At 49.6% G+C, this 22,749-nt stretch overlaps 2 protein-coding genes across 2 annotated transcripts; both read left to right on the forward strand.

Annotated features, from left to right (window-relative positions):
• Positions 1–5,559: 5,559 nt before the first annotated feature.
• LOC135648787 (uncharacterized) lies at positions 5,560–6,216 on the forward strand. The gene has a single exon (XM_065166737.1). It carries the CDS (start codon positions 5,699–5,701, stop codon positions 6,125–6,127), a length of 429 nt encoding a protein of 142 aa, XP_065022809.1. The 5' UTR covers positions 5,560–5,698; the 3' UTR covers positions 6,128–6,216.
• Positions 6,217–20,306: 14,090 nt separating this feature from the next.
• LOC135648779 (LOB domain-containing protein 37-like) lies at positions 20,307–21,583 on the forward strand. The gene is made up of 2 exons (XM_065166729.1): positions 20,307–20,822; positions 20,916–21,583. Exons 1-2 carry the CDS (start codon positions 20,639–20,641, stop codon positions 21,380–21,382), a joined length of 651 nt encoding a protein of 216 aa, XP_065022801.1. The 5' UTR covers positions 20,307–20,638; the 3' UTR covers positions 21,383–21,583.
• Positions 21,584–22,749: the final 1,166 nt, after the last annotated feature.

Genomic DNA, 22,749 nt, shown 5'->3' on the forward strand with positions numbered 1-22,749 from the left:
AAGCCCGGCCTTAGTCTCTTCCGAAGCGAAGGTTCAGTATCTACCTAACTACCTCCCGGCTCGCGGTTAGCCCCAGCCTAAATCCTTCTGAATCTACATGGTTCGACCGAAGACTGCCGAGACCACCTCAGCGCGGCCTGCCCGCCTAAGCCGTGTCCCTCGGCCATAGTCCGCCCGAGTTCACCTCAGCGCGGCCTGCCGCTTGAGTCGTGTTCCTCGGCCCGAGCCACATCCCTCGACAATGGACTGCCCGAGCCCACCTCAGGACGGCCTGCCCGCCTAAGCCGTGTCCCTCGGCCATAGATTGCTGAGCCCACCTCAGGGAGGCCTGCTCGCCTGAGTCGTGTCCTTCGGCCTTTGCCAGATCCCTCGGTCGTAGACTGCCCGAGTCGACCTCAACGCGGCCCGCCCGCCTGAGTCGTGTCCTTCGGCCTTTGCCAGATCCCTCGGTCGAAAACTGTCGAGCCCCCCTCAGGGCGGCCTCTCGGCCCGAGCCACGTCCCTCGGCCATATACTGCCCGAGTTCACCTCAGCGCGGCCTGCTCGCCTGAGTCGCGTCATTCGGCCCGAGCCACATCCCTCGGCCATGGACTGCCCGAGTTCACCTCATCGCGGCCTGCCCGCCTGAGTCGCGTCTATCGGCCCAAGCCACGTCCCTCGGCCATAGACTGCCCGAGTTCACCTCAACGCGGCCTGCCCGCCTGAGTCGCATCACTCGGCCCGAGCCACATCCCTCGGCCACGGACTGCCTGAGTCCACCTCAGCACGGCCTACCCGCCTGAGCCGTGTCCCTCGGCCATAGACTACCCAAGTTCACCTCAGCGCGGCCTGTCGCCTGAGTCGTGTCCCTCGGCCCGAGCCACATCCCTCGGCCACGGACTGCCCGAGTCGACCTTAGTGCGGCCTGTCCGCCTGAGTCGTGTCCTTCGGCCTTTGCCAAATCCCTCGGCCATAAACTGTCGAGCCCCCCTCAAGGCAGCCTGCTGCCCAAGACCACGCCTACGCGGCCAGCCCGCCTGCGTCGTGCTCCTCGGCTCTATGCTCCCCGAGACACACCTGCGTCGTGCTCCTTGGCTCCTCGGCTCCATGCTTCCCGAGACACGCTTGCGCTGCCAGCCCGCCTGCGTCGTGCTCCTCGGCTCCATGCTTCCCGAGACCACACCTGTGCGGCCAGTCTGCTTGCGTCGTGCTCCTCGGCTTCATTCTCCCCGAGACACACCTGCGCGGCCAGCCCGCTTGCGTCGTGCTCCTCGGCCCCATGCCCCGAGACACCTGCGCGGCCAGCCCGCCTGCGTCATGCTCCTCGGCTCCATGCTCCCCGAGACACACTTGCGCGGCTAGCCCGCCTGCGTCGTGCTCCTCGGCTCCTCGGATCCATGCTCCCAAGACATACCTACACGACCAGCCCGCCTGCGTCATGCTCTTCGGCTCCATGCTCCCTGAGACACACCTGCGCGGCTAGCCTGCCTGCGTCGTGCTCCTCAGCCCAATGCCCCGAGACACCCCTGCGCGGCCAGCCCGCCTGCGTCGTGCTCCTCGGCCCAATGCCTCGAGACACACCTGCGCGGCTAGTCACACCTGCGTCGTGCTCCTCGGCTCCATGCTCCCCGAGACACACCTGCGCGTTCAGCCCGCCTGCGTCGTGTTCCTCGGCTCTATGCTTCCCGAGACACGCCTGCACGGCTAGCCTGTTTGCGTCGTGCTCCTCGGCTCCATGCTCCCTGAGACACACCTGCGCGGCCAGCCTTCCTGCGTCGTGCTCCTCCGACCCAAACCCCGAGACACACCTGCGCAGCCAGCTCGCCTGCGTCGTGCTCCTCGGCCCCATGCCCCGAGACACAACTACGTGGCCGGCCCGCCTGCATCGTGCTCTTTGGCTCCATGCTCCCCGAGACACACCTGCGCGGCCAGCTCGCCTGCGTCGTGCTCCTCGGCTCCATGCTCCCCGAGACCGTGCCTCCGCGGCCAGCCCACCTGAAAGCTGAAGCCATGCCTCGAACTCCTGTTACAACGACCGACGCATAGCTTCTTTCCGGGGGAGAATATGATGAGGATAGTAATTATGATAAGACTCGGCTGACGTCAGATGACGCCTCACTCAACAGCACCTGGTCGATGCTGACCGGAACGTCGATCGAGGCGCATTAACACCCTACTCAAGCTCAATTCCTCGCGCCATGCCAACGTTGGTGTCAGACGCTACCAACCTGCCCCCTACAAGCGGGCACATCAGGAAACAGTAAGCTTCCCTATAAATACCCTCTCGTTCATCAGATAGAGAGGAGGGTAGAGACACAAAACCACTTTTTCTCCTGAAACCCCCTCCACATCCTCTGCTAACTTAATCGTCGAAGGGGTCGGGCCGAGCACCTCGGCCCGACCTTTGCGCAGGTGCAAAGCCGAAGGTCCCTGCCGGACGCGCAGGCGAGGAGTTCCTGCCCGGAGGAGACGACCACACCGTCCCAATCGGACGCCGCACCCAACCCCCTCAGCGGGCTCGAGGGACGCCCCAGGGAGATCCCCGTCGTCCGGACCCGAACCGAGCCGCGTCGGCCCCGAGGCCACGGCTCAAGGTTGTTTCCCACAACATAAGAAATACAAAATTATCATTTCAATATTTATCTCTATTATGATTCTTTATCATGCCCCTATAAAATTAAGCTTCCATTAAAGATGCTAATCTTAGAATGTTATAATTAAAATATCCTAAGAGTGAGAAACTTTGTGAGGGACTCAGCTAGCCAATCAAAAGTATCGACTTGAGAAACACGTAGTTGACGTCGGATAACTTGATCTCTGACAAGATATAAGTCGATAACAATATGTTTTATACGAGAGTAGAATATCAAGTTAGAGCATAGGTAGGTGGCATTGATATTATCACAGTATATTATTGGAGTGGATTGATGAGATCTCAAGTTTGTGAAATAGATTGGCGATCCCAGTTGATTTCTACAACAATGGTGACGATGACTTGGTATTCAACTTCAGTAGTGAATCTTGCAACCGTGTTCTATTTCTTGAAACTCCAACTCACTAAGTTTGCTCTAAGGAAGATAATGCATGTTGATGTAGATGTTCTATTATCAATATTGACTACCTAATCAGCATCAACGAAGACATGATGATGAATGGATGAGTGTTTATGAAGAAGTCCATATTTGAGAGTCTCTTTAAGATATCACAATATACATTTTTGTATAGACCAATATGCAGTGGAGGGCTGATGCATGAATTATGATAATTTATTGACTACAAATGAAATGTCTAAATGTCTAAGAGATAAATACTGCAACGAACCAAACAGTTGTCGATATTGTATAAGATCCATAGTAGGACTGCATTATATAATATAATTCATTATATAATTTGAGTGATTTAGTGGAGGAGACTAGGGTGGCAACTTTTTTGATATTCTATATATTTATCTTCAATAATAGATCTCAAATGTACTTATATTGATATAAGAAAAGTCTAGATATGAATATTGCTTCCACATTCAAAAAAATAACTTAGTTCCTAAGTCTTTAATGGAGAATCGATATGTCAATTGCTTAAAAAATTACTTGATCTCAATAGAATTATTACCTATGATGATAATGTCATTCACATGAATCAGTAGATATATAGTACATCATTTTTTTTTTATCGTAAGAATAAAGAACCGTCAAATTGACGAAGTCGGTTGACATTAAAAATAAGCCAAATTTGGTATACCAAGCTCTTGGAGCTTAGTGAAGTCCATAAATAACTTTTCATAGTTTACAAACATAGTCTAGATATTGAGGATTCATAAAGTCATCGGGTTACTGCATAAATATATTTTCAATTAAGGTCCTTTATAAGAAAACATTATTAATACCTAGTTGATATACATGCCAACCTTAAGTGATAGTCAAACTCGGAATAATTCAAATTATCATTAATTTAATAATTAGACTAAAGATCTTTGTGATATTAATATTTGATCGTTGGAGAGACTCTTTAGTCACTAGACATATTTTGTATCTAGTAATGGATTCATTTGGATTTTGCTTAATTCAAAAGATTCACCTATACTCGATGATATTTTATATGAGGTGAGATGATGTAAATGTATATATAACATTATAAAGTATGGTCATATTTGTCATATATAATTTTACTTCTATGTGAAGATTTTTGAGCGTAGGTGATGCTTATGAGTTTAATAGAGTCAGGTTGAGAACTTGTTGTAGAATGAAGATTAAAGATTTGACATGGTTTGAGGATGTTATTTTTGGACTGTGTTGTCATGTGATGTTCAGTCTTAATGGTATTATTGGGTTATATTGATGATATGCGAATTAGTGAAGAGCTGGCAACACATACTTGTTGAAACTAATGCACTTTGGTATCACTTGATCGATGAGAGATTAAAGATATTATTTGTGGTGCTGAGAGTATTGCTTCATTAGGCATTGCAAAGTGAGTTGGTAGAGAGGTAGATGGAGAAGTTACAGAGAAGGTGAGGTGCTACTGAACTAGAGTACTAAAGGGGTATATGTTTAGATGAGAACTGCTAATTGATGTGGTAAGAGATGCGCTTGAGTGGGTGGGTTTAAGGTATCGCTCGAGCAAGAGTTTTGGTGGTCGGAAGAGAGGGCATGCTAGGTAGATATGGATTAAGGGTAGATCTATAGGACATCTGACCTATGACGTTGATGATGCCCTAGAATGAGGAACACGTCGTTGGCTGTGAGTTGAAGAGAAGGGAGTATTGCTTGCAATGGTAGAAGGTAATCGATGGAGAGCAACTTGAACCAAGAGCCATAATTGTTACTATAGAGAAAGCAGTGACGAGCAATAAGGGAATTAAGAGGAGGAAGCAGGGAGATTTTGATCACTGAGAGCAATCAGATCAGGTAGACAACATTGTAGATATCCTATTCATTGGATCTGCAGTGGAGAAGAACAAAGGATGACTCTGTAGCAACATAGAATAGTTATAAGGGGGAGATGACAGTTCACCGAGTACTATAAAGAATTTACTGTGAAAAAAATGATAATATTATTTATTGAGATAATATATATTTATACATAATTTAAGGGAGAGATTTTCCTCGATCATATATTTAAATCATGCATATATATCATAATGATTAATTTTGACTTGATTGAAGATTAAAATATATAAATAAAATAAAATTATCATTCCATATTATCTTTTTTCACAACTCCATCACTCTTTCTAAATGAGATCACAATGCTCTCCTTCCAAGCAAAAGAGACCATGGAGTGACGAGACAGGAAACTTTGAAGAGCCACTTACAACCTGTTCATTCCGAGTTACTCTACGGCCTATGTAGAGGAGAGCTGATGAGGAAGCAGAGTGTCTTGACTCGGCCATTGTTAACTGCAATGGATCGAGAAGATCCATTGGTGGTTTTCCACATCTACAGGTCTTAAAATTTGACCGAGTGAGAAGATCTAGTCTCCAACTTCATTTTCACGGTTGATGGACCAAGCTAAAGCAAGTAAACTCAGAATCCTACAAGGTCAATGAAACCAGAGAACGTGCTAAACACTCCTAGGTCAAAGTCAAGGTCAAAGTCTTCCTCTTCGGACTCGGTCAAATTTCTACCCCTATTGCATGCTATAAGTGCGCTATGGGTATCCAACCCTTCTTCCTCACTACCTTCTTGCTTCCAAGCCTAATTACCAGTTCTACTTAGCTAAGATGGCGTCCGCCAGCATCGACAGCTACCGCAAGGGCGCCATGATCTACCGCGGGGATACCATCTGCAAGAGGAGGTCGATCGAGCTGCTCGAGGAGCTCGGCCTGCCCAAAGGTCTGTTACCCCTGGAGGACATGGAGGAGTTCGGATACAACCGGGAGACCGGATTCATATGGCTGGTGCAGGGGAGGAAGAAGGAGCACACCTTCAGGAAGATCAAGCGGCAGGTGTCGTACGCCGCCGAAGTGACGGCCTTCGTGGAGGAGCGGAAGATGAAGAAGATGACGGGGGTGAAGACCAAGGAGCTGCTGCTGTGGCTCTCCGTCGTCGAGATGTACGTCGACGACCCCTCGTCTGGGAAGATCACCTTCAAGACCGGCACCGGCTTGTCCGACAGCTTCCCTGTCTCCGCCTTCGAGCTGCAGCAGTGAGGCATGGAAATATGACATGTTACCGTCGTTTTATGCGTCTAATGTTGCCGTACCAAATGAAAGTTTGATCTAAGGTTCTTAAAATTGCAGATTGGCCCCTCCAAAATTATATATATATATATATATAGTTAATTAATGTGAATCATTACAATGACATTTGCAAATTTTTGAGCTTTGCAAATATATACATGCCAAACCAGAAAATAAAAATAAAAATTCACCAACTTTAATGTCTATATATATTATGGTGAAAATTAAATTGAGATCTAATTTGTTTATAATCGAACACTAGAAAATTTACCATTAGCATAAAGCTGCGATTTACTGACCTAGTTGGCCTTGTCGTAATTGTCACATTGAGACTTGGAACCCATTCCTAGCGAACATGAAGTCGATCGTAATAAGTTGACTCGATGGATTGACTGACCTAGTTGGCCTTGTCGCGTTGACCCATCACGAGTGTGATCTATTTGATCTGTTTCTCTGTGCAACTTAAGGCCTATAAAAGAAGATCAAGTTGAATTATTCGATGTTGTGATTTGCATATGCTTATTTAGGATGAGACACATGATTAGAAGACGCCATCAAGTGACTATGGTTTAAACCAAAGAGAAACGATCACAAAAGATACTACACTTCAATTTAAAGAAATACATAAAAAAAATCTTTAAGTATATATATATATATATATATATATATATATATATATATATATATATATATATATATATATATATATATATATATATATATATATATATATATATATATATATATATATATATATATATATATATATATATCACCGTAGTGTCACAACTAATCTTGGTGGCCTTAAGTTGAAAAGAAAATTCTTTCTACTTTGTGTCGTCTTTGAGCTTGGCAAAGTAAGAACATATTCTTATCTAATCCGTGCCTTGTCATTGTTTTCACATTTTGCTGTCTTTCCTTTTTCTTTTTAAACACCATGCCCAACGGTCTATGAATTGAGATTTATTTAGATGATTCTGAGTCAAATTTGAAAGGGCACGTTATGGAGCATCCTACAAGAACTTGACCCCCGCCACATCAGCTCGAGCACAATATCTCGAGAGCGAGATAGAGCCACGACAGATGTGTCGTCGATAATCCAGGATGCAACGGTCATCTCCCCACACCGTTCGGCGTCGCACCAGCCAGTCTCACCGAAACAAGGATTGTCCCGAGGTCCCGGGAAACCTAGGACAGCGTCGCATGGCATCGTCCCACGTATCCCAGACATCGAACACCCGAAGGTACATTCCCCAGGAGTCACAATAAAAACCCCTTGCCAGCATCTGACGGGGGGCATGAGAACATTAGCATACTACTAACTCAAGCTTCGGAGGGGCTCAAGTCGGGATCATCTCCATCCCGACCTAGGCCTGTGTGCAGGAATCCAGGTGCAGCAATGACGAACAAGTTCGGGGGAGAAGCGCGTCACCACCAAGTCCAATCTCGACCCGACCGACCGAGATTTTCGCCCTCAGGACGATCCTAGACATCGCTAGTCGGATCAAACCATGTCGATCACGCAATCATGGCTCGAGGTTTGCGGAATATTTTGGCGCTAGAAGGAGGGTCGATGTTGCAGGAACATTTTGCAACCGACGAAGAAGCTCGCCTCATCGAAGAACCACTGACGATCTACAACACCCATGGGCCCGAAGGGTAGCCGTCGGCCACTCAAAGGGATGCGGGCTGTCACGGACTTAGCTGGTTTTGCCTAAGTCTTACGGCACCCTTGCATGTCCGTCCATAAAGGTCAGCCTCCCCGAAACCTCCCATGATCCCTTAGGACATACAAAATAGAAAATGAGTTAGAGAAAGCGTCTCACTCAGGATCCACAGGCAAACATTCCAGGAAGCACTTCATAGACAATGTAAATTATAAATAGATTTTACAAACTCTGAATAGTTGCACAACAAAGGGTCAAAATGATCAAAATGGGACTATTAAGCCTTCAGCCGTCCCTCTACATGTTGTGCAAAGCATGAACATACCAAAAGACACGGGCATACATAAGCATTGCATCAAACATCCTGTTTAGAAGTTTGTCCGTGATAGGGCGTTGTAACCCAGACGCCGGATCGCTACTGGCACCTATTCAACGATCTCAGGCTCTCCCCCCCCGGAGATACTATGGGACCCTCGGTCGTCTCACCTGAGGCGTTCCTCGATCTCACAAAGCAAATGCAAACCATGGCCGGAATGATGCAAACAATCGCCTCGCTTATCCCGCAGCTCTTGCAGTTCGTGGCTCCTCCCCCGTCCCTACCCGCCTTCACCTCACAACCGCCCTATATCCCTCCAACCAACCCGGTGGCACAAATCCTGACCCATAACGAAATTGAGGAACGGGTCAGGGCGAGAGCTCCGAGAGTGCCGAGGCCCTACATCCCACCAGGTACCCCCGCCGTATCCCGAGCCCGATACCTTGTCATCGAACTCGGCGGATGACTCATTTAGAGTCTAGCTATCTACAATGAATCATCACCTGGATGAGTTCTAGCAAGAAGTCCTCAAGTCCCGAGGCGAAACCAGAGAAAGCAGCGCGAGAAGATCCCCTTTCGCTCAAGAGATCCAAGATAAGCCTGTGCCGCTCAACTTCCGACTCTTAGCATTGGAGACCTACGACGGTGGTTCCGACCCAACAGAACATGTCGCTACATTCCGAGCCCAAATGGCTCTCTATGGCACCTCCGATGCCCTGATGTGCTAGGCATTCCCCACTACCTTAAGGGGGCCAGCACAGACATGGTTCAGTCGACTGCAACCATCCTCGGTCTTGACCTTCGACCAGCTCGCAAGAGAACGTACAGGCCGACACCCTAGCCTAACTAGCCTCCTCCCGCAACTCGGGGGAACTCTTGCCGAGAACCGAAGTCCTCTCGGCCTCGATGATCTCGACCGAGACCGTCACTACAACTGAAGTCACTCCGAACTGGATGGACGAGATCCTCCATTATAAAAGGGAAGGAGTGCAACCTGGTGATCAAGCTACCGCCCGCCGACTCCAGCACACCCAGGCATGGTACTGTGAAGTCAGTGGGAAGCTATACCAAAGAGCCTTCTCCCAACCCCTCTTATGCTGCTTGGTGCCACCCAAGACTGAAACGGTCCTCGCTCAGGTCCATGAAGGCATCTGCGGGGAACATGCCGACGGTTGAACCTTAGCCTTCAAAGTCCTCAGGCAAGGGTATTACTGTCCGACCCTACGTCGGGACACGCTGTCATATATGCAACGATGCCAGCAATGCCAGAAGCATGCCCGAATACAACACCAACCTGCGGTTCCTCTCACCTCGATGGACGTCGCCTGGCCTTTTGCCCAATGGGGCCTCGACCAGCAATGCCAGAAGCATGCCCGAATACAACACCAACCCGCGGTTCCTCTCACCCCGATGGATGTCGCCTAGCCTTTTGCCCAAGGGGGCCTTGACCAGTAATGCCAGAAGCATGCCCGAATACAACACCAACTCGCGGTTCCTCTCACCCCGATGGACGTCACCTGGCCTTTTGCCCAATGGGGCCTTGACCTCCTCGGGCCCTTTCCCCCTGCATCTGGACAAAGGAGATTCCTCATAGTCGGGGCAGATTACTTCATAAAGTGGATCGAAGTCAAGCTGCTGGCGTCCATCACTGAAAAGCAAGTGGAGGGATTCGTCTGGAGGAATATCATCACCCGGTTCGGGATCCCATGGACCATCATCATTAACAATGGAGCCCAGTTCAACAATGCCAATTTCAAAGCCTACTACCAGTCCTACATGATACAATTGAAGTTCAGCTCAATCGTGCACCCCCAAACCAACGGCCAGGCTGAAGCCGCAAATCTAGCCATCCTAGAGGGCTTAGAAAAAAAGGGTGACTGGGGCTTACGGGGCATGGGTCGATGAGCTCCCGAGCATTCTATAGGAATCTCAGACCACACCCAAAATGACCACGGGGGAATCCCCATTCAGCTTAGCATATGGAACCGAGGCAGTCCTGCCACCCGAAATGGTGTTCCCCACCCTGCGCATCGAGAACTTCGAAGAAAACACCTTGGAGGAAAGCCTCCAGGCAAACCTCGACCTGCTCGAAGAAAAAAGGGCCGAGGCACACCTCTGCAACTTGGCGTTTAAGAAGGTCGTGGCCCAATCTACAATCGTAATGTCCGGCCCCAACAAATAAAAGCTGGAGACCTCGTTTTACGGAAGGCCAAGGTAAGTGGCCCGACCCGAGCTAGAGGGAAATTGGCCCCAAACTGAGAAGGACCGTACCGAGTCTATGATGTGGTCCGAGAAGAAACTTGCCGCCTCAAAACCATAGAGGGAAAACCTCTACCAAGGACATGGAACACCACAAATCTCAAAAGGTTTTATCCTTAGGCACGTCGGTATGTCAAAAGCATAAACATGTTTTCCATAATTCAAAAGGCACGTACATTATGCTTGGTCCAGGTATTACAACTCAAAAACTCAACACGACCAAGGGACAAAAGGAGCAAAAAAAAAAAAAACACCCCTCAGGGGAGCCTCTAGGCTGTCATCGAAAGGGACCTCGTTTGGCATCCCGACGTTTTGGTCCTTAGGAAGATCGATGAAGGGATCCGACTCCACCTCAAGGTCGGGACACTTCGCCCGAACGCGAGCGAGGGTGACTCAGTACCCAAACTCATAAGTCACTTGGCCCGACCTCGCCAAACCAAGCTCGAACCTCGGGGACTTCTTGTATTCAGAGATAGCCTCTTTCACTCTTTCAGGTGTTAGCCGGCGCTCCTCGGCCAAAGCCTCTTCCGTCATCGGGGACACAGACCGCGTAGCTTCGGCGTTCCACGAAAGGGTCAATAGCTCGTCATCCAGTGCCCGAACTCGCCCCTGACTCTCCTTCAATTGACGTTGGGAATCGACCAGCTTGGCCTTCAGTCGTTCAACCTCGGCTTCCATATCCATGGCACACTGCTTGGCCGCCGCCACAACCGTTGGACCAGGCCCACCTTTTAGCTCCTCGATATCTCGGCGAAGGCCCGAGTTCATCTTGCCCATGCGTTCAATCACCCTACCAGCATCATAAATGCGGTCGATCAAGGCCATGGTGCAATGTTGACCCTGCTATCATGGACAAAATTCTAAACAGGATGTTTGATGTAATACTTATGTATGTCCATATCTTTTGGTTTGTTTATGCTTTGCACAGTATATAGAGGGACGGTCGAAGGCTTAAAAGCCTCATTTTAGTTGGGTTTGGTGGCCTTCTTAGGCTTGTAAATAAAGGTTGTGTCATGTGGACACTTGTGAGAGATACTCGGTCTGTAGTTGATCATTTTGACCCTTTGTTGTGCAATCGTTCAGAGCTTGTAAAGTCTGTTTGTAATTTGCATTGTCTATGAAGTGTTTTCGAAAATGTTAGCTTGTGGATCCTGAGTAAGGTGCTTTCTCTAACATATTTTCTCTTTTATAGGTCCTAAGAGACCATGGGAGGTTTCGGGGAGGACAACCTTTGCGGTCGGACACGCAAGGGTGTCATATGACTTAGGCAAAACCAGCTAAGTCCGTGATAGATGGTATCATAGCGCGACAAGCACTCATAAAAAAACACTTGGCATGCAAATGTGGGGGACCTAGCGGGGCTGCGTTGAGGGCAGTCAACACACGCGCGATCATTTGGGGGAAAACGAGCATGGAGATGTAGAGAAAAGGAGTCGCTCGGAGGAGCGAGCATATGAGATTGGCATTCAAAGGAATGACCAACCCTTCGTGCAAGAGACACCACGAGAACAAGCAAGCTTTGAAGAATGCATAGCGCACAAAGGTTGGGATAGCTGAGTCGAGCTACGGCTCGACTTTGACAACTACTTGATGGTGCTCAAGGCAAGCGAGGCGCTTGGTAAAGGATAAGACCATAAAAGGTGGAATGAGTTGCTCAACGACTGAAAGAGTTGTGCAAAGCTCATAGAGGTGAGGGGAATTGCTAACTCGAAGAATTCGGTACTCATGCAAGTGCTTGTATACGAACAATGGAATGTTCGCAGCCATTCCAAGGCGATCGAAACTTAGTGCCATGGAGCATTGGAACTTTTTCTTCGACATAAGAAGGATACGTCTATAGGAGGCTGAAGTGTGCAATGAGTTCAGTATATTGCTAGGCCTTGAGTGGTGCAGTGGGGGCTGTATTGACGTGGAGTCGCAATCTAGCAAGTGCATTTACAGGAGGTAAAACAATGCATAGTATTTTCAAGAAATGGAAGTAGACCAAGGGGATGGTGGTCTTCGAAACTTTAAAAAAGAAAGTAGTGAAGAGAGATGTTGCTCCAATGGGATAGATATCCAGGAGGGATAGGTCCCGGTTCTCCAGAGGGAGAATCATGTGCAACAGACCGCACATGTTGAGGAGTAGTACCTAAAAAACAACAACTTCACGAAGCTCAATGGACCGAGCGAGCGGCGAAGAGTCGTCGCATGATCTTGCTTAAGAGAATGCATTGGTGGATGCATTGTGAGATCAAGTGAGGGAGTGAGCCAAAGCAATATAAATGAAGACACACTTGGAATCGATATAAAAATCAGACTCAAGGGAGGACTGACCCATAGAATAGTGGGCACGAGGGCCACCATCAACTCAATGCAAAACGAGGAGCGGAGCAACTTGGGTGTAACTTAGCGAAGTACCCAAGCCGCATGAAGTGAGTCGGCATAGAAGATGGAACATGGAGCGGAGGCACAGAGTTTTCCTTGGACAGAGGTCAAGGACATGAACTCTTGTAGAGGCAAGAGCAGGATCATATTGTTCCATGGGTCCTTCATTCTGATGGAGTGGACTCATCTTGCATGGTGCCAAAGATGAAGGGAGCGTCTGGGCACATGAACCTTATCTCGGAAAAGCATTTGATGGAGGAACTAAGGCGACTCAACTTGCGGAGGTGAAATTGGGTTCAGAAGGTCTTAGCAATGGGCAAAAGGACGCGGAGGTGGGTACTCTTGAAGAATATGCCATAGTGTTACCATTCAAGTTGTCATAAAGGAAGCGCTGCGCAGCGGAGATTGTGCTGGTAGGGGCAGAGACCCAGGATCCAAACAATGGTGCACTAATTACAGCAAAGTCGGTGGACTTCGGGAGCTACTAGGTGACGGACTATCCTAGAGCAGTACTTCATCTAGGTGTGACCCAAGAGTGGGTGGATGAAGGTCGATTGCCAAAGGAGTGAAGAAAATCGAAGGTGGAAGAGACCCTGCGATGTATTGGCAGAGGCCACACATTGAGGGATCACAATTCGAGTTCATCCCACAAGGATCATAATGCAATAAAGATGCCACCATGAGGCGACATGGTGCAGCAGATCATGGTGGAACAATTCGTGGCAATGCGATACACACGACATAGTCCTATGAGGGACTATATCATACGGAGGTATGATCGGGAGCTATTGGGAGCTCCACTTCAGTGAACAACACGACGATAAAAAGGGCTATGGATTCAAGGAGTGAAGGTCATGGTACCGCAGAGGCGGATCTTCCGTACGTGCATCGAGTTTTGCATCGGATGAAAGCCTTGGTCATCAGCATATGAGGGCTATGTATCACCGAGGGAAAAGTTCGAATGCAAGTACTAGTGAGTCCCATGGGAGGGACTTGATCATGCAGAGGTATCATCGAAGCAACTGGAGAGTTGGACTGCTCCAGAGCCTATATTCGCTTAAGGGAGCCTGGCAAGTCAGATGACAAGGTCGAGAAAGCGAACGTTGCTGCCAAGAAAGCTAAGGAGAACAGAATCGATGCAAACCCTACAACTTGATTGCAGGGGCCATGTATGGGAGTTGCAGTTTGTCTTTCCATCGACCAAAAGGAACTGCTTGGAGAACACAGAGGTGTTGAAGCAGGGGATCGAAAGGGGCGAGGGAGTGACAACGAGTCCAAAGGGACTTAGCTACCCAAAATCAAGCATAAGTTAGAATGGAGGTGGACTCGAAAGAGTGCCACAGAGACATATCTACTGATCATGAAGAAAAGGGATGCAAATGTGAAGTGACGGATAGTAGAGCCACGAGCATGGCAACGCTATGATACCATAGAGGCGGGACTTCCGTGAAAGTAATTGATCCCTTGCTCTCATGGAGGGAGAGTGCTTAGTCGTGAAAGGGGTCAATGAGGTGGAGCATGCAGAGGCAAACTCGAAGTATCGAGACAAGACTGAAGGGCAAAGGCCAAGGAACTTTGTAAGACCGATGTTAACGAGCTTCTCATCAAGATAACCGAAAGTGAAAGACTTCGAGTCATGCAAGAGTGCACGACTAAGGAACGAAGCAGGCAATACGCGGTGCTGTACCTTTGCTACTCAATGGAGTAGGTGGCAGGGTTGATAGAGAAGATGGTACAATCTCAAAGGCGACCAAAATTATTAGAGACTTACTCCAAGTTGGGGTAAAAACTTCCTGCATTCCAAAAGTTCGATGGCATTGAGAAGGTGAATCATAGTAGCTAACTCTATGCAAGAAGTGTAAACACTTCGAGTGCTTCAGAAGTGTGAACAACGAGCAAGCGAAGGTCAGTAACCAGTTCGATGCATGGAGTACAACCCTTAAGGAGGCGGGCGAAGTCAAGTAACTATTGCCTTCTCAACTCTTAAGAGAATGGGCGAAACCAAGTACCCCAATTCTCTTCTTTATCCAGTAGAGGAGCTCTGCACAAGTTTAAAGACCCTTTGAAGATAATGAAAGATAATAGTTGTCAAATCCTCACCAATGGTGATCATTGCTACTGAGAGTAGATTATCCGGTTCATTTCCCATCATAATGCTAATCAAAAGCGGAAGTGACAACTAAATGAAAGAAGAGTTGATGGACAAATTTTGTGGAGGAAGGATCCAAAATTTCGAAAGTTTGCGAGATAATGCTCGTTAAAGCTCCAACAAGCATTCACCCAATTCAAGCAGCATAAGGCATTTGAGAGACTGGCACATAGTAAGGATGGTCTTTTCCTTCATCCAGAGGATCCGCAGGAACCAAAAGGGATCAACACAACTCAGCCAACCCCACACTAGAGTCAGAGTCATTGGCGAGTTGAAGCAGCATAACGGATCAAAGGTTTGACTACTCAAAAACAATAGCGGAGAGCAGTTGGGAATCAAGAGGTGAATTGCAGTGGGAGCAGAAGATTGAAGACTCAGCAAAGGTGAGGAGTTGTAGTATCGACAAAGGCTTCAACGAGGACATCGAAGGAATAAGTGGGGGAGAATGTTACGGACAAAATTCTAAACAGGATGTTTGATATAATACTTATGTATGTCCGTATCTTTTGGTTTATTCATGCTTTGCACAGCATATAGAGGGACGGCTGAAGGCTTAAAAGCCCCATTTTAGTTGGGTTTGGTGGCCTTCTTAGGCTTGTAAATAAAGGTTGTGTCATGTGAACACTTGTGAGAGATACTTGGTCTGTAGTGGACCATTTTGACTCTTTGTTGTGCAACCGTTCAAAACTTGTAAAGTCTGTTTATAATTTACATTGTATATGAAGTGTTTTCGGAAATGTTTGCTTGTGGATCCCGAGTGAGGCGCTTTTTCTAACCTCTTTTCTCTTTTGTAGGTCCTAAGGGACCATGGGAGGTTTCGGGGAGGCTAACCTTTGCGGACGGACATGCAAGGGTGTCGTACGACTTAAGCAAAACCAACTAAACCGTGACATTGCGTAGGATTGACGTCAGCACTAGCTTACAAACAGTAGCAAGAAAAACATCGAACTCACCCAAACAAGGGACTTGGCTGCCTGATCCATCAGCACCACGGAGGGTGAATAGTATAACTGCTTCGTAAGCATCAGATGCAGCACCCCCAGCGAGAACTCTTGGGTCGCCGACCCATTAGACCAGATCCTACTCTCAACTTTAAGAGTTGGCCATCTGGTGCTGTAGGGAGCCCTCAGCTCCTCCTCCTCAAGGCCGGCTATACTAAGGGCCTAAAAATGCTCCCCTTCGGAGCGAGCCCCGATGTGACACGAGTCTCGCATCGACTTCGGGCGAACTGTAGATCTCTCTAAAGGGCCTTCACCATGTGAGCCAGCACGCCCCCTCTCCCGAGCACACACCGAACCCTCACCCTAGAAGTCGCCACCCGACTCACCCATCCCCGGGGTCACCACTCCGCGATTCGCCATGCCTTCCGGGTGCCGACCTCGACCCACGCATTGGTGTGCCCTTTTTCGAAGGAACCTCGGGGTCGGATCCTTCGCACTCCCGGGTCGGTTGCGCCACGGTCGAAGGGCGGGGCATCCCCTTCAGAATCTTGAGGTTCACCATTTCGCGAAACAAAGGTTCGATTAGTAAGACATAAAAAAAAAAAAAAAGGAGAGCACTTAGGGCATGAATCTGATCGTACCCCTAGTGGCTGGGCTTAGCCCCGCTTCAACCAGCCACTCCTCGGTCATTCTCTTGATGGCCCGAGAGGAGGACAGGATCTCTCTCAATCGCTCCATGCGCTCGATCTCTTCGTGTGAAAGAAATTGGGGAACGTTGTTAATAGCTCAGGAGGTCCACCCGACGCAAAACCCCCACCCCCGACTACAACTCACGAAGAGATGATGGGTCTTCCATCCCTGTTGTTGGAGGGTGCCCCGCTAAACTTAAACCCACTTTGGGCGGTCAGGTAATACCTGCCTCGCTCCTTACACAGGCGAAAGCAAGCTAAGAAGAGGGTTCAGGTCAGTTCGATCCCTACTCCCCGAGAAAAACCACCAGATAACGCCAGGAGTTCAGCGCCATCTGGGATGGTGAGATCCCCCAACAGCGTAGGCATTCTTCGATAACCAGGTGCAACGGGAAGTGTAGCCCCGCCTCTAGAGCATTTGTGGTCATCCGAACTCGTTGGGAAATGGATCGAAAGGACGCTAACCAGGACGCGGAGAATTAAGTCCATAATTCTTCGGGATACTGTAATGATCCTGAATCTGACCTAAAAGGCTTTCAGTCACCACCGAGTCGACATCATGCCACGACCTCATCACTTGAAGGGCCGCAAAGGCATTCGAATCCGCCGGGGCTGAGTCACCCAACGAAGAACTAATAAACTCTACCCTAGAACTACCGGAACCCGAGTTACTAATCTCATAAACTGACCAACCCGAAGAGGGGGAAGATGTGGAAGACGAAGACATCCCGACCTAAAAATAACGAGCAGCTATCCGAGGCGTAAGTAGAGAAAGCGGCGATTGAGCAATGCCACTGCATTCCACAGTAAGGGGTTTATAAAGAAGAAACATGCTGCCCCAAACCGACGTTTGGACTCCCCGAGGCAAGAAGTAATGTCAGCATCCAATCTGGCATAAATCCCCAGACCCCCCAAATTCGTCGAATTCCCGCCAAAAATCCATAAACCACCGAAAATTCCCGTCATAAATTCCCGCCAGAAGCATGTAATGAAGCGCGAACGAATCAGTCCATCCAGTGCCCGAGTCACGCAACTCGGCCAACAGTTGTACGAGCAGCGTCTCATCCAATCAGTCCACCTAGTGCCCGAGTCGAGTAGCTCGGCCAGCAGGATCATTTTTTGCCCGAGTCGTATAACTCGGCCAACAGTCGTACAAGCAACGTCTTGTCCAATCAATCAATCCGGTGCTCGAGTTGCACAACTCGGCCAATAGTCGTACGAGCAGCGTCTCATCAAATCAGTCCATCCAGTGCCCGAGTCACGCAACTCGGCCAACAGTCATACGAGCAGCGTCTCGTCCAATCAGTTCATCTAGTGCCCGAGTTGTGCAACTCGACCAATAGTCGTACAAGCAGCGTCTCGTCCAATCGTCCATCCAGTGCTTGAGTCGTGCAACTCGGCCAACAGTTGTACGAGCAGCATCTTGTCCAATCAGTCCATCCAGTGCCCGAGTTGCGCAACTCGATCAACAGTTGTACGAGCAGCGTCTCGTCCAATCAGTCCATCTAGTGCCCAAGTCACGCAACTCGGCCAACAGTCGTACGAGTAACGTCTCATCCAATCAGTCGACCCAGTTCCTGAGTCGAGTAGCTCGGCCAACAGGATCAGTTTTTGCCCGAGTCGTGCAACTCGGCCAACAGTCGTACAAGCAGCGTCTCGTCCAATCAGTCCACCCAGTGCCCGAGTCGAGTAGCTTGGTCAGTAGGATCAGTCTTTCCCCGAGTCGCGCAACTCGGCCAACAGTCGTACAAGCAGCACCTTGTCCAATCAGTCCATCTAGTGCCCAAGTCGAGTAGCTCAGCCAGCAGGATTAGTCTTTGCCCAAGTCGCACAACTCGGCCAACAGTCGTACGAGTAGCGTCTCGTCCAATCAGTCCATCCAGTGCTCGAGTCACGCAACTTGGCCAACAATCGTATGAGCAATGTCTCGTCCAATCAGTTCATCCAGTGCCCGAGTCGCATAACTCGACCAACAATCGTATGAGCAGCATCTCGTCTAATCAGTCCATCTAGTGCCCGAGTTATGCAACTCAACCAACAGTCGTACGAGCAGCGTCTCATCCAATCAGTCAACCCAATTCTTGAGTCGAGTAGCTCGGCTAGCAGGATTAGTCTTTGCCCAAGTCGCGCAACTCGGCCAACAGTCGTATGAGCAGCATCTCATCCAATCAGTCCATCTAGTGCTCAGGTCGAGTAGCTTGGCCAGCAGGATCAGTCTTTGCCCAAGTTGCGCAACTCGGCCAACAGTCGTACGAGCAGTGTCTCATCCAATCAGTCTACCTAGTGCCCAAGTCGAGTAGCTCGGCCAACAGAATCAACCTTTACCCAAGTCATGCAATTCGGCCAAAGGACTCACAAACAACGCCTCGCCAAGCTATCACCTGACCGCCGTTTTACCAACCCAATCGTGCCCTCAGCTCCTCATAAGGACCTCGAGACATGACTTGATTGGGGGGGGAGGGAGAAGGAAGTGATATGGTACATTATGGATCATCCTACGGGGACCTGACCCCCACCACATCAGCCCGAGCACAAGACCTCGGGAGGGAGATAAAGCCATGACAGATGTGCCGCCGATAATCCGGGATGCAACGATCATCTCCCCGCACTGTTTAGTGTTGCGCCAACCAGTCCCGTCAAAACAAGGACTGTCCCGGGAAACCCGGGATGACACCGCATGGCGCCATCCCACGTATCTCGGATATCGAACACCCGAAGGTACATTCGCCGCTCATTGGGGTCGGTCGTACGACCGACCCTCGGGAGTCACAATAAAAACCCATCGCCAGCATCTGACGGGGGTATGAGAACATTAGCAAACTACTGACTCAAGCTTCGGAGGGGCTCAAGTCGGGATCATCTCCATCCCGACCTAGGCCCGTGCACAGGAATCCAAATGCAGCACTGACGAACGAGTTCGGGGGAGAAGCGCGTCGCCACCAAGTCCAATCTCGACCCGATCGACCGAGATTTTTGCCCTCGGGACGATCCTGGACGTCACTAGTCAGACCAAGCCGTGTCAGCCATGTAGTCACGGCTCGAGGTTCGTGGAACAAAATTGATCGATGCTACTCCACATGAAATCATATACTTGTTTATGCATTCAATTATGCCTGAATATGTTTTCTAACTCTTTCAAACAAAAGATTAATCTCGCACTTATTTAATATAAAAGTTGATTGTCTCTTCCACATAGAACAAACCCAAACAACTTGGTCGTACCTTTAAGACATGCTAGTCAAATTGATTAGGGCCAATGTATATAATATAAATATTAAAATTATAATTTAACTATTTTACATCATACATCATTTCTATCTTTACTACACACACGACTAGTTTTCTAACCCTAGATATGAATTGAATTTCTTATCACTATCTTTTTATGTTAAAAGAAAGGACTATTTATTAAAAATTATTATAACTATAAAATCATGACCAGATTGGACCTTGGGTAATACATCAACAACTGTGTTTGCGAATCACAAAGTCTAAATTGAAACAGAAAATTAGAAGCAAGCACTGTATCATGTGAATGCAGTACCAATCGAGTTCGGGTCTGGCCCGATATCGTCCCTAAAAGGTGAGGATCCGCACCTAAAAAAACTGGACCCGATTGAGAATGGACCAATTACGTCACGCCCCGAGAATAGTAACAAAAGCCCAGCGGAAGCTTCTCGATCTCACTGGCCCAAGAAAAACAGAAAAAGAAAGCGATCAGCGAAAGCAGGGCTAATAAGAAACACGCGGAATACAGCGCTCCGGAAACGGGAACCGGCCGCGGCAACACGGAGCCGCCTGCGTCCCGAACCCCACGACCTTGGAACAGCACCGCTGCCCCGAGGCGGTAAGCGGACTTCCCCTGGCCCTTGACTTAACTCTACGGTCGAGTAACCCCAGCCGCAACTAAATCATTATATATACGCGCCCACTCCCCTCACCGCCTCTACGCCCGTTTCCCTCGCTTCTCTGGCGTTCGTTTCTTGCAGCTCAGGTCGGCTCCGATACGGACCAAACATACGGTAACAGCAACTCGAATAGAGGAGAGAGGGGACAGAGCTAACCGACGGTGGATGAGAGATCGGAGGAGGAGATGAGTTGCAACGGGTGCAGAATCCTCCGCAGGGGCTGCAGCGACTCCTGCCTGCTCCGGCCCTGCCTCCAGTGGATCGACTCCGCCGAGGCTCAGGCCCACGCCACCGTCTTCGTCGCCAAGTTCTTCGGCCGCGCCGGCCTTATGTCCTTCATCTCCGCCGTCCCCTCCTCCCAGCGCCCAGGTTCGTCCCTCCATGTCCCTTGTCTGTATGGTTTCTTCCCTCCTCTTTCCCGAACCCTTCCGTTCTGACTCGCCCGAACCCGTTTGGCCGCAGGTCTGTTCCAATCCTTGCTCTACGAGGCGTGCGGGCGGACCATCAACCCGGTGAATGGCGCCGTGGGCCTGCTGTGGACCGGCAACTGGCACCTCTGCCAGGCGGCAGTGGAGACCGTCCTCCGGGGCGGCGCGCTCCGCCCGCTCCCGAATCTCGCCGCCGAGGCCCACGGCGGCGGCGCGATGCCGGAGGCGGACGGCCTCTGCCCTCCCCCGAGGATGGGGTTCTCCTCCTTCTCTTCGGCCAAGCGGCGGAGGGCACCGGCTCCATCCAAGGCGGACTACGCGGCGGCGTGCGACCTGGACCTGTGCCTGACCCCGCGGTCTCCAAGAAGCGAGAGAGAGGATAAGCGGCGGCGGCCAGCGACGCCGTCGATGAACTCGGAGGGGTCGGTGACGACGAGCGCCGAGAGCGACGGAGGCGACCGCTCCGCCGTCGAGCCGACGCTTCTCAACCTCTTCACGTGAGGGTTTGATCGTGATTAGGGTGTCGATCGGCTTGTCCGTTTTGACCCCCGCGGAAGTTTTGGGCTTCGGACTGTAACCGGCGAGGTTTCTGTTGTTATGTAACCTTTCGGGGTAATGAGGTGGCGCCCTCTTCCGTTAGACGGTGTATTATTAGTGTATTATCTTATAATACTCAATAAACTCCCTCCTAATTTTCTCGAATTTATGCCGTAAGATATGATAAAAAATCAAAGCCCAATTTTGATAACGATATGTGATCGTGCAGCTCAACCTGCATTGTACGTTGAAGCATGCTAAATAGCATGAGTGACGTGGTTACATGGTAAACGTCTGTTCATCTCGATCATGGTAATGCTATTAGAATATTGCTTTGGTACTTACGGTTAATGATGCTCGTCTTCTCGCGATTCCGCCGCGAGCGGTACATAGCTGTCTCCTGCTTATCCAAAACTCTTCGGTTTCCTTCCGTTTGGTTTTCCCGTCGAAAGGGAAGAGGAGGAGGGACGGCTCTTGGGGAGAGGAGGAGGCGTGTGGAGGAGGAGAAGGCATCCTATCCGATGCTGCGGCGGCGGGGCCCGGGGGCACGAGGCGCCGGGTGGGCGTGTCGCGTCGCGGGCGCACCGTTCGCTGGGAGTGGGCGAATCATGCGTGTGCGGCGCATGTCAGCGTCTATTTCGGCGGTCCCTCTGCTGCCTTTCTCCCTCGCTGGGTGGAGAATGACGGGGTAGGAAAAGCCGCACCCCACTCTGCGCTCTCCTCGCCTCTCTCCCAAAATATTCTCTTTCACCAAAAGCAAGCCGCGCTTCCCATCACTTCCTCTCGCTCGCTCGCCGCGCTTCCCATCACTTCCTCTCGCTCGCTCGCCGCGTTTTCCCCTCCGATTCCCACTTCTTCTTCTTCTGCTACTTGGCGTTCCGTAAAAGTAAGATTCGAGAGGCCTTGGCATAAAACAGGGGACTCTGTTCAACTCTGCACACAGCCATTGTATGTATGACGGTAAAGAAATGTTCTTTACGTTCACATTGTGATGACTTGAGGTGGTCGGTTTCTATGGACGATGGTCATCCGGTTAAACTAATGGTGTCACAGACATAGACAGACCTCCGCTCAACTGGCGATGATTTGGTGGGGTTTCAGGGGAACATTGACATGAGAAAAGCCACCGTCCTCCATCTCCATTCTGCAGCACAGTTAGCTTTGTTTAGTGGTAGCCAGGGCGTGGTGCGTCGTCGTCAAGCTCACGCACCGAGAAGTAGATGATCGGAGGAACCCACAAGAGCTGTGATTGGAGCTGATACTTTGATACAACTAGTCTTGATGTGGTTTGTTCTTTTTTTGGGTAGCATGGGGTTGACGAGGACTCCACT

The sequence above is a fragment of the Musa acuminata genome, chromosome BXJ1-4, assembly GCF_036884655.1.
Source record: "Musa acuminata AAA Group cultivar baxijiao chromosome BXJ1-4, Cavendish_Baxijiao_AAA, whole genome shotgun sequence".
In the NCBI taxonomy this organism is placed as follows: Eukaryota; Viridiplantae; Streptophyta; class Magnoliopsida; order Zingiberales; family Musaceae; genus Musa; species Musa acuminata.